The sequence below is a fragment of the Choristoneura fumiferana genome, chromosome 18, assembly GCF_025370935.1.
Source record: "Choristoneura fumiferana chromosome 18, NRCan_CFum_1, whole genome shotgun sequence".
Classification (NCBI taxonomy): domain Eukaryota; kingdom Metazoa; phylum Arthropoda; class Insecta; order Lepidoptera; family Tortricidae; genus Choristoneura; species Choristoneura fumiferana.
In genome coordinates, this window is record NC_133489.1 from 6,163,101 (window position 1) to 6,178,623 (window position 15,523).

Consider the following 15,523-nt stretch of genomic DNA (forward strand, 5'->3'; position numbering starts at 1 on the left):
TTTACACATGGATTTCGAAAAACTCAGAAGTGCTAGTCTGAGTTTAAACTCAGCTTGAAAGGCTATAGATCAAATCAATTGGCCACCACGGCCTCAGACTATTGTAAGGTATTGTGTCATCAAAAAGTTTGATACATCCTTGTCAAAAGTAACCGGAATATGACTCTCCTATGACGTTATAATGGATGTGTTCACTCCACACCTGATAGTACGGCGGAGAAACGAAGAAGCTGAATTGAAGATTAACCTAATTTTTGTCCGATAGATATACTAACCTTTCAAGCAGATCTTGTTTCTTTTGAAAACCAGTCTGACGTCTTTATGGTTGCGATCTGGAGCCGAGATGTTCATCTGCATCGTCACTAGGATCTCGGCGCTCCTGCTACCCGTACATGGTAGTCGAACCCTGATGATAAATATAGTAAGTTGCAATAATCCTACTTATATTATAAATGTGAAAGATTTTGAATATGACATGTGTGTGTGTGTGTGTGTGTTTTAATTTGGGTGACACTCTTTCCCGGCCCGGATAATACCGGGATGGAAATACCGACCCTGTTTTTCGTGTACACGCCCATAGAAGCTCCTGTCAGTTTCTATGGGCGAGTACACAAAAAACAGGGCCGGTATTTCCATGTCAGTGTTATCCGGGCCGAGAAAGAGTGTCAGTCTTTTTATTTGCTACTTTTTGACGTTAAAACAGCCAGACGGATTTTGATGAAAGTTTGTAAGTATAGTTAAACGTCTGGATAGAACAGCTATATAACTCGAGTGGATATTGCGTTTATATCGAAACAAACGCGCGTCATCGGCGCGAATAAAAAGCGCAGTGTGCAAAGTTCCTTTACTTGTGGTGATTGACCGACAATGGTATGTTTTCCCTTCGAGGTTCAGCTCTCTAACAATGGTTTCCTCATTGATACTTTCCGTTTTTAGCCCCCGACGCAAAAAGAGGGGTGTTATCGGTTTGACCGCTATATTGTGTCTGTGTGTGTGTGTATGTGGCACTGTAGCTCTTAAACGGGTGAACCGATTTAAATGCGATTCTTAGACATGTTTTATCAAAATCGTTTCTGCCGTTTTTGAGGTATTGAACTTTGAAGTGACAAAGTCGGGGGTTTACCAACTTTTTGTTGGTAAGGTTATTATTATTATAATTTACATTTCCTATACATATATCATGTGAAAAATTCTAGAAATTTAACAAGTACTTTTCCAACTTTTTGGAAATCTTCCATAATTTTCACATCTGTATGCTCACCTGAAAGCCTGTAGCGTGGTAGGCACCATCCCCCTTTCAGAGATGTTGACTTGAGGAGGCAGCATCGCCCCCCGGCTCTCATAGTCTATGCCCATCACATACGGCAACTGTAACAAAAAAATTATGATCCTTATCATCATTATGTACCTATCAGCCGTTCGACGTCTGGGTAAGTGGCCAAAGTGTTGTTCCAGATCTCCAGCTATCAGCATACTTACAAACTTTCGAATTTATAATATTAGTAGGATTAGTAGGACAATAATTGCTGTTACTTCTATTGTTCATCATCATCATCATCAGCCGGAAGACGTCCACTGCTGAACAAAGCCCTCCCCCTTAGAACGCCACAATGAACTACAACTCGCCACTTGCATCCACCGGTTTCCCGCAACTCTCACGATGTCATCAGTTCACCTGGCGGGAGGCCTTGCGGTTCGTGGTCGCCACTTGAGGACTTTTCTTCCCCAACGGTTATCTGTTCTTCGAGCAATGTGGCCCGCCCATTGCCACTTCAACTTGCATATTTTCCAGATAATGTCGGTGACTTTAGTTCTTCGACGAATTTCCGTATTCCGGATTCTATCGCGCAAAGAAACTCCAAGCATAGCTCTCTCCATAGCTCGTCTATTGTTAATGCTGTAAAATTAAAGATGACAACTATTGAGAGAGTGCCGAGCACTCATACGCTTAATTTATAGTACTAAATGAAGTTGACGCTACTTTCAGCCTTTTCAGCGCTGCAACGTAGTCGTTAGAACGTGAAAAACGAATACTTAATCTGCCCTTTTGTTTCCTGAAATTAAATTGCTTTCATGGCAAATTGGAAACACAGGAAGCTCCTGCAATTACGACCTTTGGAACCGAGCGTTTGGATGAATGCAAAAACAAATACAAATGGTGAATAGTGTCGTTAGTAAGGTTTGAGCGCCGTTGGATTTGTCTGATAAAAGAGAGGTGGAAAAGTTTTTATATAAATGTCGTTTTGTTTTTTTATGATTTATATTTAATTATGGCGTGCTGCAATCCGACTGCTTTAAAAAAACTAAAAAGAAGAAAACGTCTATCTAGACGTGGTCTATATTTGTCATAACAACGTTTGCCATTGTAAATGTTTCATGAAACCACCCACTGTCCTGTTTTCAGATTTTTAAACAACTTCATAGAATACAAAATGCTAAAAAAATAAAAAATCAAAACGTTTAAGTATTTTGTAAGTATGCAAAGGGCTTTTTTACGTGTCACTTTTTTAACTATGTTAAGAATATGAAGAAAAAAGCTTGTAATTCTTAGTAAGGTATTTTGCATTGGTTTTAAGCGCCAGCTTTAGGCTAATCGTCACTTACCGGTTTTCTGCCCAGTGACTGCCACATGAACTCGAGATCGGCAATGTGGGCTGGCACAGGCACTATGAAGCCGGTAGCGTAAGTGTTGACTACTCCTTCCCGCACGTAGTAAAGCTCTGCATCCAAACCTGAGTGACAAAACAAAATGAAAGTGTGTATAAGTCCTAGTGAAAATGAAAACTGTTAGTATTTTTGAAAAAGAAGTACCTGGACGGCATGTACGCAGCGTTTTTTTGTTAAATCTATTTTTATGGATAAGAAACGTATTTAAATATATTTTAAAAGTAAAACGTAACCTTAATAAATAAATAAAAAACTAAGTCGCGTCCGTCCTTGATTGGAACTTTAACGTTGAACCACTGCGCTGGTGACAAAAGTGTTAAAATTACTGATCGTATTGAGCGTAAATTTTTCACTAAAAAAACTATTGTACCTAATTCAGAAAGAAACACGCGTTACAGCCTTCAAAAGCCGTTACAGCCGTTCCCGAAATCCCCGATTTAAAAAAATATATAAATAAAAAAAATACACAAGAGTGCTCGTTTAAAAATATAAGATGCCGACAAATCATCAAATTGAAGCTCAAATGCATTTTTCATGTCCAAACTTACGCAGAAGTTTCGCAATATCGCGCTGACAGCTTGGGAACCTTTGCCTTTTTCGATACATACCAAAGCAAAATAGTGTAAGTCAGATAATTGTATGTCCATAGGGACCCGTTAGGGATGCACCCTGCAATCGTGCGCCGAATTAGAATAATAAGATTTCCTGTACCCATTTGAAATATTGAACAGTGAAAAAGCTTTTCGGCGTAACTTGGTTTTTTCTAAAGTGCATTTTTGCATAATTAATGTGCAGCGCGAGTAAATTCGTTAAGGTACATTGACATTTAAGGGCTGATGATTTAGAGTTAAAAGAAAGAATTGAGTAGGTGCATTCTACAGATATTTGTATAATATATGACTTTGTATAAATTTATATCAGATCGTCCATTTCTTACACATGCGAGACATTTAAAACGTCATATTTTAAGACTTTGACATACACATATATCCTTGACTATCCTTGACTTATCCTTATATATCTTTGACTTTGTACATATCTCATTGTTTGTCAATTGTGTTTTTTTACTAAATTTGTACAATAAAGAGTTTAGGTACATACACTTTTTATCAAAATTGTAAGCAAGGTAAGTAAAGAAAGTCATATTCTAGCTGTAGCGAATTAAGAGTTGAAAATATTACTAAGAAGATTTTCTCGAAAGATTTAAGCTCCAAAGTAGCGTCCAAAAAAAGTTGCAATTTATTCCGTAACCAAGTAATTCATACTACAAAATATATTCAAGAATGATAATCATTTTATTTATTTAGCAAATTCAAATAAATCATTTAATTCAGTCGCTTAATTTATTTACTTTTATTATTCATTTCAAAATTTTGGGCTCTAGCTGCATACGATTTTGTTGAGGGAATTCTATGAGCGCAGCTAGCGTTAGAATATTTTCGGGTGCTCATTTTTATAGCCAGTTTGTAAAAAGTGCTCACAACGGATTTAAACGTGAGATTTTTGGGTAAATAAATTGTTGCAATACCTCCTGGCGAGTTAAAACTATAACACATAATTATCTAAGAACCATCTCCGGTCATAACCAAACTGTTTTCGTTCTTACGAACACAACATACACAAACCTTGCCTTTCAACCTCACATATTATTATTTTTCGCTCCATCGTGGGTAAAAATTGTGAAATAAACTTGGAATAGCTAGCTAAGCTTTTGCAGGTGGTAGGAGCTTGTGCAAGGACCGCCCGGATTGCTACCACCATCTTGCTCGCTAATTCTGCCGTGAAGCAACAGTGCTTGCACTGTTGTGTTTCGGCGTGGAGAGTAAGACAGCCGCTGAAATTACCGGCACTTGAGGTATCCCATCTTAGGCCTGTAGGTTGGCAACGCAGCTGCAATACCCCTGGTGTTGCAGATGTTTATGGGCGGTGGTGATCTCTTACCATCAGGAGACCCACTTGCTCGTTTGCCATCTAGTCGAATAAAAAAAATGCGGATAAAAATGACAATAAAACGCATTTACGGCCTCTAAATCATAAGTAACCACCTAAATAGCGGAAAATAAATTAAAATATACGCATGACTCTTACATGATAATAGATTACTCGTACCTTCATCAATATTCTGAAGAGGCAGCGATTTCAATTTTACATTTCATCATATACACGGATACATTCCATTCTGTTTGAACCCAATTCATTACCATGCAATCCGACACATCCATCTCTTTTGACATTCGATTCAGCATTACAAATTCTCAATCAGTCGCACCCTGTATCTATACGGGTGATTCGATGGCTTCTAATTTCCATTTTTTCAATACTGAGCATCAGCTGTGACAGTTAAAAAGAATAAAAAAGTCAGATTGATAATGTAAATCACCTTGCAGTCTAACTCAATAGTTCTTTCTAGAGCATTTAGTCCTATTTTCATATTTTGTATTTCAAATATTTTTGTATTTTTGTTTGTAACTATTATGTGTGTGCTGAATAAACTTTTTTCATTTCAATTACTCATTTTCTATACTTAGGTACATAATTGTATTTTGAGATTTTTTTTATAGTAAAATAACTATCGTCTTTAAGGAGGCTGTTGTAGGTAGGTGCGTACTTATTCGCTTAATTTATTTTTTTAATTACCTGACGAAACTTGTTATGGACGAATACTAATTAATTGCTGTGAATTTGATTACGAAGGTGTGACTTAGTAAGTACATTTTTTTTTATTTTTCTAAAGTAAATTTTTCATGTAAATTATTTTAAAAGATCTCGCTTCATGAACCTAAGTAGGTAAATAATATACGGTAAAATTATTTACTATTTTTTTCTAGGAAGTTTGTAAATATTGTCCTTCATGAACGCAACAATCATTTGAAATATAAGTATTAACTTACGTAAATCCCTATAATCACATTCTAACATTATTTTATGAGACCCAAGCACCCTAAGGCGACCGATTTGATGATCCAATCACGCATTCAGAGGCGTCACAGCGAACCGAAATGGTCCGAATATGAAGCGACACTCCGCTCGATTGATGAATCACCCCTCTCTGTATCAACTTTCGGGACACCCTATGTTGATCGAAGGGGCGACAGTAGATTGACTTACTTTTGGAAGATTTAGTACGTGAAGTTACTGTTTTTTTTTTTTTGCTACATTGTTTGTTTTTTTACCAGTTACATGGTAAAATTTTAGGGTTTGGTCCCTTCTAAAGGAAATGAAATATTTTAACAACCAAAACGCACATTACAATATAGTTTTCGTATACCTTGGCTAGCTGATTTTTAAGGTAGATAATATCCTGTTCAAACCCCTGTAGTACGAGTACATGAGTCATAAATGCTCCATACTTATCTTCTAGGTTATTATGATTATTAATAAAATCATCTATCCGCTGTCTGACAACCGGAGAGCTAACTCTTTGCTTGGTTTTAAATTATTTAGAGGCTTTTAATTATAGAAAATAATATCACTTGCATGGAGCATCTATTTATAATGACTTTTTAAACTATTAGAGTAGACTTAAGTAGAAAAAATATCATGAGAACTTCTAATTGACTATTTCTCAAAAAGTTGTCCATTTTTCAATTTTTCAGTTGTCCACTTATAAAAAAAAAGTATATTTTCGGACGCTATTTCACCACAAAAAATAAGTAATATTGTTTTTAAATATATACAAAACCTTGAGGTAAAAATGTTAAAAAGTCAGATAATCTTTGTTGCTGGATCCAATAAAAAGTTTTGATGTAGTTACAAAATTACGATTTTATCCTCACAAGATTTCGTGACGTTTTATGATCTCGTCCTTAGGGTTAATAATTTCTTGTCAAAACTGATTTCTTGTCAATTTCATGACGGGAGAACTTTTTGAGAAATACTCAATTGTCAGACAAAACCTTCAAGGACAATACAGTTTGGTTAAATAAAACTGTAAACGGTAGGTATGTATTTGAAGATTACATGTTTAAAAATATAACAAATTTTTTAACAACTATTTTACCACCAAAGCTGTCGTCTCACGGTCGCCTTTGATCATTCTCCTTCCCTCATTAGTCCAAAACAATCTCAGACACCATCTAAAGCACAATTCTTGTACACAAATACAGTTAATTTCATATTACTTTGCCTAACACCTTTATGAAATGCAACACCGTCTCATTAGTAAAACCTCGCCACAGAACTTTGGACTTAGCTTGCACGGTACTGAGGTGAAAATGGTTGCTACAGAGCTCCGTATTAGCGCCTTTGACTCATTAATACAAAGGAATGGCTCGAGGGTTCCGTATTGTCATTAGTGCATTTTCATAATTACATACGAGCTGTCACTGGCTGGCTTTAAATATAATATTGTAATAATATTTTCATTCAAATTTGGGAGGTATTGTAGGTTTTACCAAACCTCGATATAAGGAGTTACTTTGATGTGGATAACATAAACTAAAAACGAACGCATAATAGGGTCATTGTCAAGAATTTCTAGGCATTTGAAGTTTTTATCTAATACATCTAAACAATTTCTAATAGTATATACTATAGTAATATTTCAAATATGAACTTCCATCACAAAGAAATTGGTACAAACCATTACAATTACCTCAACCTAATCTACGAACAGCATAAACCTCCTTGACGTTTTGTCGCTCGGAAACTTCAGTAGATAAAACCTTTATTGCCTACCACGCTTATTTACACACAAAACTCGGGGTAGCATTTATTAAAATGGTGATAACGTTATATTTATTGTCTCCTTACCTCCTTAAGTCGCCGTAAGCACGCGACTCTCGGATTTCGGCCGCCTAAGGTGTGATTGTAGCAAAACGATATTAATGTTGAAAAACATCACCCGTTTCTAAAGGAATAGGTTTTTATTTGCCTTTTTATTGCAATGTACGAGAGTTGAGAGTTTGTAATGATGATATTATTTTGCTTTCTTTTGGAGTATTCGTATTTATTTTATGAGAAAATAAATATACAATGTTAGGTCCTACATGATCAGTTCGAGTATTGAGAACAAGTAGTAAGTACCTAATACTCGTAGCTTTTTATAGTTTTTAAACGTTACTGAGGTACCTAGATAAAGAAAAATAGTTATTGTGAAAAACTCGTTTTTAAATTAATTGATTATTCATTAATTTCATTATTTAAATACCTAATCTAGCTTTAAGAAAAGTATGCTAACTTTAATGTTACTATGTTTTTGAAAATATTTTCTTTTATTTTATTCAAAACATTTTTGCTAATGGTTCGTCATATTCATCGATGCTTTACAATGGGGATACAACTAAAACTACTACTTAACCGCCCTTTCTGGTGGCATTCTGGTAATAACATTACCAATTTTTTTGTGGTAACTATTAACATCGCCATTTAGTAACTTCCCACACTGAAAACTATTTGACATGCAGAAAAGACCAAATATGCTTCTGCTGGAAACTTTTTCGGAGCTCGTAACTCCAAAATGTACAAGTCAAAGTACACTCAGCCGAAATTTATGCCGCCTTTTCGAAGTTCCGTTATCGCCGCTATAAATTTGAGTTTGTTCCTTATTTTCACGAGCGGAATATTCGCGAATTCCCATCCTGCTCTGGTTTTTGAATATAATTGAATGCGACTTACGAGTGCTTTTCAGGCTTATTATTTATTAGCCTGCGATTCCAATTTTAATAAGTAAACAATTCCGTTCTTTTTTTTAATTCATGTTGGATACTTTAGGTTATTATTCTACAATTGCGTCATTTGCACCTTTTAAATGAATATTTTTGGTATAGCACATAAAGGTAATAATGCTAATTAATTACGTCACAGTGCTCAGCGTAGACATTCTCACAGCTAAGAGAGTTTGGGGCTCTGCTTTGAATTTCACTTATACTATTGAATAGATACATACTTTAGGAGAAAAAAATACCCTAAGTATTTATGATTTTTGTGCTAAAATTATCGCTAACCGAAGTTTAAAAAAAAAAACATTTTTTCATTTCACAGCATTATTAGAACAGTGAAAAAATCTAGACGAACTTAAAAAAAATCTATTCCATACCTACTTCTAATATTGCTGGATTTAGTAGGTGTAATAAATATTGATTTTACCTGCTCTAACACAATTATTTTATACAAAATTATTTGTTAAATTATGTTGGAATAAAGTAGCGTAGGTAAATGACTTAGGTATAGATAAAAATCCTAAACAATAACCCAACATCCTTACAAAATTGATATAGAAATTGATAATGAATCTACATCTTGTGTAAGCAGACACGTTACTACTACATGCCAGAGAAGCTTTTAAACTTTTACCTATAAATAGCAAAGTAACGCCTGACTTAACAATTTCCAAAACACTCAAAGGACAGTCTCATCATAGCACAATCGGCTTCGTTAAAATTTATGTTTTTAATTATCACCTTTTTCGAAATATCTCCTTTGATAAGTTTCTCATCATTACCGCCTTAATTGACCAACCGTTGCTTTCAATGCCCGTTAAAAAACTCGTTTATAGCCCGACCACGGTACGGGCGATCCGTGGAGCGGCGAGCGTTTTCCCTGTTCATTGCGTGTACTGAGAATTTTTAAATTTCATAAAATCCTAATGATGCTGACTAACTTGAGCATTCACTTGTAATGAGCATTCTAGCGAATTTCATATTACAATTTACAATTCAAATATCACAAAATAAACAGGAGCGTTTTAGCAAGCATTCTGGTTGGCGTTCTAGCGCGCATTCAAGCGTAACGACGGAAAATTTGCTTCAGGCTTTTTACCGAGCATCTGCCAAACTATTTCGTTTGTGTTCCCTAGAATGATCGTGTAAATTTTCATAGCTATTTTTGGCTCAGTTAGTTGTTTAATTCGACAAGATTGAAAAATGATGAATGCTGCATGTTCTGTTAGAAGTGAATGCTCAAGTTTATTAGCATCCTTATGATCGTCAGCGAGGAATGCTCGCCAATAATTTCTTCTTTCTTCTTAGTTCTGTTGCAACGTTCTACCTTATTTTCTTGTGGTAGTAATGAAGTGTGTAACGTAAAATTTAAATGGGAACTACAATGTTTGCTCAGTTGCCAATGAGCGCCTCAGCCTCGTAATGAACAGAGAAAACACTCGTCATGCCACCCGGTCGCGCGTATAATTTCATCGCAGTCTTATAATAGTCGTGGCCGTGCGCTTTGTGCAATTTAAAAAAGTTTCAGATTAAAGTCTGAAAATTATTCAGCTTAATTGGGATACTAAGAACTGCACTGTTCTTTGAAATTAGGACGTACTAAACTGAAAAAAGATAAATAATAATGTTTTCAGCTAAAATAAAGACAAACAACTGACTGATTCAGCTAAAATGGCTACCAATATCAAGACTGAAACACGACTACTTATTTATATAAATCTTGTCAATTTAAATTCTGCTACTATTTAATATCTATCAGCATTTCATATGCTCATAGGTAAAGCATACCGTTCAAAGCTTATATTATTTTTGACCATTATTGTAATCCGTCCCACCTGTTTGAAAATACATTACATTGATATTGACCTTTAATTTAGGGATCCCTAAAGATCATTTACAAGAAAATATTTGGTACGTCTTAGTGCCCACCGATATTGAGTTTCTAGCCCATTATTGTGTCAGAAGCCCGTCAAGGGTGGTGACTAAACAAATCGTTAATAATTCAACAGCTTCCATTCAGCCTTTGTTAGTTCTAGTGACTCATGGCACATAATATTGCTGATGCCAAAAAAATAAGTAATTGTTGAAAATGGTATATTTTGGATATTTAGGAGAAAAGGTAAGTTATACATTTAAGTTCTTCAACTTCAGCTCTAATGAAACCAACTATGCAGCATCAACACGAATAATTACTACTGATATTAAAGTTCGTGAGTATTGTTTGTGTGTTTCAGTTAAAATCCCGATGTACCCTTAATTTATAGGAATTCCCTCGGAAATGCAGTAAAATCCCGGAAATTCAATTCAACTACTGAATCTAATAACTTACGCGTGCGAAAACGCGGGTAAACACTAGTCACAATATAACGACGCTTTGCAAACTTACATTACACAAGATTCCTTGTCCCGCAACCCCAGCAAAATTGTAAGGACGAACATCAACATTCAACAATAAACAATAGCCATTACACCAATGACAAATTAGCATCTTCATTTCTTGGCTGAAACTACCAAAGACTCAGCCATTTTGTTTCCATTAAAAACACAACGCAATTTTGCTGGAGTGGTTACATTGTTTCGCACTACCAGCTTAAATGGTGCCAAATTCTGATGCCAACAAGTTTAAGAGGTTTCTTAAGTATACTTACTGCACTTCGAAAAAGCTTTGATAACTAAACAAGTTAGTAGAATTGAAACTACGTAAATCAAAGAAACTGAATTGCAGACCAGGGTGGAACCTTAGTGCTGCTAATGTGATATTGACATTCCGTACATCTGCTGAAGAAATGATAGCGAAATTGATTATGTAAAGGTCCCACCCTCGTACGCGATTCAGATTTTTAAACGAGTCCCACTGAAAAACAGCGTTGCGGTTTGCCGCACCATTATGTCAATTGAGACCGGCACAATTTTGTACTGTTTGATGTTTATTTTATTTTCCTTCTAATGTATTTTTTTCTGTGGATCGAATATGTGTAGATAAATGGTTCTCTTGATGTTGTTTGTATTTAATAGTGACGTAAACAGGCAGTCAATTTTTAAATGTACTTTGACATACTAATCTTTTCACTACCACAAAAATAAAGATGATGAAGAAAGTTTACTAGTCATTTTAAATGCCTCTATCCAGACAGAAATAAGACAGTAGTTCTACTTGTCATTGTAATACAACATAGTATTAGTATCTACTTACTTTTAACGCAGTGGCAATGGGCGGGCCACATCGCTCGAAGAACAGATAGCCGCTGCGGGAGAAAAGTCCTCGAGTGGCGCCCATGATTGCAAGAAAAACGATGGCAGGCAGGCGACTGACGACACCGTGAGAGTTACGTGCAACCGGTGGATGCAAGTTTTGAGTTGTCGTTCATTGTGGCGTTCTAAGGGGAAGGCCTTTGTACAGCCGAGGACGACTTCTGGCTGATGACGATATTGATGATCTATTTTTAATTCCATTTGCTGAAGTTACGTAAATAAATAACACAAAGACAAGATATCCTATCAAACATCCGCCTTTGTACTTAACACTTAACTTTTTTTATGTAACCTTTTTGTTTTTCCTTTTTGTACAATAAAGAGTATAAACAAACAAACAAAGAGTTGATCAAATTTACAGGAAAAGCAAATAAAAAAATAAACCAATAAACTCCTATAAAGCAATACGTTGTTATCCCAATAACATTATATCCACTTGTTGCGGCGTCCTCAGATTATTTATGTCCAGGGTCACGTCCTTTGGGGATATATTCGATACCTTTCGGTAATAATAATATTAATGAACTGAAATAAATAAACCAGCCGCCTACTCTTTGATCCCACGTGCTAGAAAGTTACGTTTTTACGACGTTGATGTTTTAAAAACTATATATTTTTTTATTTCCTATACATAATCAACTTTTAGCATCGTTCACGGAATTCCTGTGTGTCTTATAATTTTGTTTTTTACTGTATTAGATTCATATTGTATCACTTGTATTATGCTTATTTATATATTTATAGGTAGCAGTTTAGTTTTATACCAGGTTTCTTTTGTTATGAGTTTATGTATTAGTAGCTTTCACATTCACTGACTTTTACCCTTTAGTCTTTGTCCCTTAAAATGATAAGTTCGCCTTTGTGTGTGTAATATGTGTATTATTATTATTATTTTCGAAGGATTGGTTTTTCTCAGCTCTAGGCTGGTATTAACTACATTTACGGGTTATCCACCAAGTAAATGTAGCAAGAGTTGTAGAATAAATATTTTTGAATAATATTATTATTATTAAAAATCCTATATTTCGACTAATCGAGCAGCGTATTATTATTATTATTATTAAAAATCCTATATTTCGACTAATCGAGCAGCGTCATCTTACTGTCGTTCATCATCATTATCGTCATTATCATCATTATCATCATCATCATCATAATTATCATCCGCAGGATGTCCACTGTTGGATAACAGGCCTCCCCATAATCCTCCCCTATTGTCGTTATTATCAGCCATCGAAAATATCAGAAGGTCTAATGAGAGAATAATATCGTGATGCATCCAACAAAAACAAGAACATCGAACTATTGTTCAAAACTGTTATAACTACTTATCATTTGAAAACGTTTAAATGTAACATTCCTTTATAGCTGTTTTTGCTCGGTCACAAGATTTAACTAATGGTTGCTGTCGTGTGCACACCGCTTTTCCCACGACGAATGGGACAAAAGAAGCAATCTAACGCGGTGCTTGTATTACACGCTTTACAATTGCACGATGACTACAATTTTTACCTCAAAACTCTAAACGAAGTTTTGTTAAGTCATTATTTATATTTTAAAACAATATCCAAGTGTTACTCTGCATGGAATCTTTATGTATATTATAGAATAATTATTATTGAATGAATATTATTGAATGTGTTTTGCTTACCTACTTTAGTTGCATAATTTCGTGCGGCCTTATTTTATAGGGATCTGCTGCAGATGAGACGATTTTTATCTTGCAAAAGAGGGAAATTAGAGAAATCTATAATTTGAAGACGCGAGAATCTTTAAAATCTTTTTTTAAGGAAAGAGGTATCCTAACCCTGTCGTCGTTTTATGTATTTGAAATAATTGTGTATGTTAGGAAATATATAATTACGTGATTTTCCCACAAACGGCGATAAGCCAAAGGCTACTAGAAATACAGGAAGCTTGGAACTCCAACTTATAAACTTGGCTAAAACCAAAAAACTGGCCAAGAGCGTGTCCGACACGTCATAGATAGGGTTCCGTAGACATTACGAAAAAATCAAGTAATATTTTTCTAAGGACGGAATCATCCAAACTTAGGTAAGTATATTTTATACCTTAGGCTGCTATTTATTCTTAAACACTAATAATTCTCAAGCAATCTTAGCCGTTTTAATTTTTCTTGTAAATTTGATGTAGGTACTTACTTACTACCATAATGATTTTTTTCAAATTTTTCCACCCAACATTTTAGATTTAGAAGGGGAGGGAATATTTCGCAAACAGATCACTGAATCGAAAAATCGTTCTGACAACTCCCACACTATAGGGTTAGGTTAGAAAAAAAACTTATCATTTTTTTTATTTTACCACTGTCGGCGTGCGTGACTGATATGTATATTCATGCCAAAATATAGCTTTTTAGTACTAACGGTCTCTGAGCTTAGCCGCGGACAGACAGACAAACTGACATGGCGAAGCTATAAGGGTTCCTAGTCGACTACGGAACCTTAAAAATCGTTCTCGGGAAATCGCTTACGTTTTTATAATAAAATTCCAAAAAATAAAACTGATCAAACAGATACAAAATTTAAAACTATTGTCTATATAACTATATATTATATCGCACTGGTTACAGAGAAACATAAACAAAAAGAAAGCTACAGCAGTAGCTGAAACATTTATTGCGTCATCATTCATTTTATTATTCATTTCAAACGTTCAATTGTAACTGTCACCATGTTTATTTTCATTGTTGGAGCTTTGTAATTACTTGTGTGAATTATTACTCATAAAGACTGACGTTGATTGTGATGTGATCGCATGTGAATAGACACACACGTATATATTATGTATTTCTATACGGTTCATTCACCAGCACCAATATCTGACAACAAATCGTTCATAGATATCTGATACGACTCAATTTCTAGGGCCGGTAGGACGTGCAGTTAAAATTTTACTTGCGTAAGTACATCTCGATCCCTTATCTATATTATATTATCCGTATTCTCTTTCTTTATCTTGCTGACCCCTCGATCTTTATCTTAGATTATTTTATTATTTGTAACATTCAGCTATGTAACATAAATACCAAATTTTATTAATATTAGTAAGATTAAAACTTGGTTATAGAGTCCATCCATAAGTTACACATTTAGTTCAGCGGGGGTCTTACGATTTGAAACACAAGAGCAAAATAATTGCGATTTTCACAGCACCACTTGAGACAAAGAGGGGGGAAGGGTATAGAATGACTAAAATTAGTGACATAATTCGTAGTTGGCCCCTTAATTTACCATGTTCATTTTACCTGTCTAAACTCCTCACAATTTGTTAGCCGCGCAGAAAATGGCACAATTTCCCATAACTGACAGGGCAATGTTGAAGACGACATGCAAATCAGTGGAATTGCTGTCCCCTCGGGTCACAACCGCTGTGACACTTTGGCAACAAGTGAGTGAAGCCAAAATATAACTATCTCTACATAGTCCATTGATATAATGTCTCTTACCGTAAAAGCTATTATTTAAATAGATGTGAGAAATATCGCGCGAGTTGTAGTTTCCTGTGGCGATAATCAAGCACTTCATAAATTTATAGAAGGGATGTCGCACCCGCATTCGCAATTGAGCGAAAACTAAAAGGCCTTCGTCTCCCTTCCAGCACTATTTTACCAAACTTCTTTTTTTTCTTGGTTGTTTTTTTTTTCATTGCTAATGTGAGTGTTTGTTTGTATATTACGCTTTCACACTTGAAATACTTAACCGATCATGATAACATTTGGTATGTACAAGTTCTACCTCGAGATCCTCGAGATCCAGAAAAAGACAGTTCCCGCAGATGCTCGATAGAAGAATTATGCGTAGACAAAATTGCAGGCAACGGTTATCATTAAACATTCGAAGCAAATCAAATTAATAAAAATTAAAACTTACCTAACTACAAGTGTCATTGGATCTGAACTAAAATAACTTTTAAGTTTCCTC

The 15,523-nt window shown here is 35.1% G+C and overlaps 1 protein-coding gene across 2 annotated transcripts in view; it reads right to left on the bottom strand.

Moving 5' to 3' along the window:
* Drl-2 (tyrosine-protein kinase derailed 2) overlaps positions 1-15,523 on the bottom strand; it is a 55,871-nt gene that overhangs the window by 26,334 nt on the left and 14,014 nt on the right. For both annotated transcript variants that reach the window (XM_074101289.1, XM_074101288.1), the window contains exons 2-4: positions 2,605-2,732; positions 1,262-1,368; positions 276-406 (exon numbers count right to left, since the gene is read on the bottom strand). In XM_074101289.1, the coding sequence (XP_073957390.1) occupies positions 276-406; positions 1,262-1,368; positions 2,605-2,732 (366 nt within the window). The remainder of the gene's footprint in view (positions 1-275; positions 407-1,261; positions 1,369-2,604; positions 2,733-15,523) is intronic.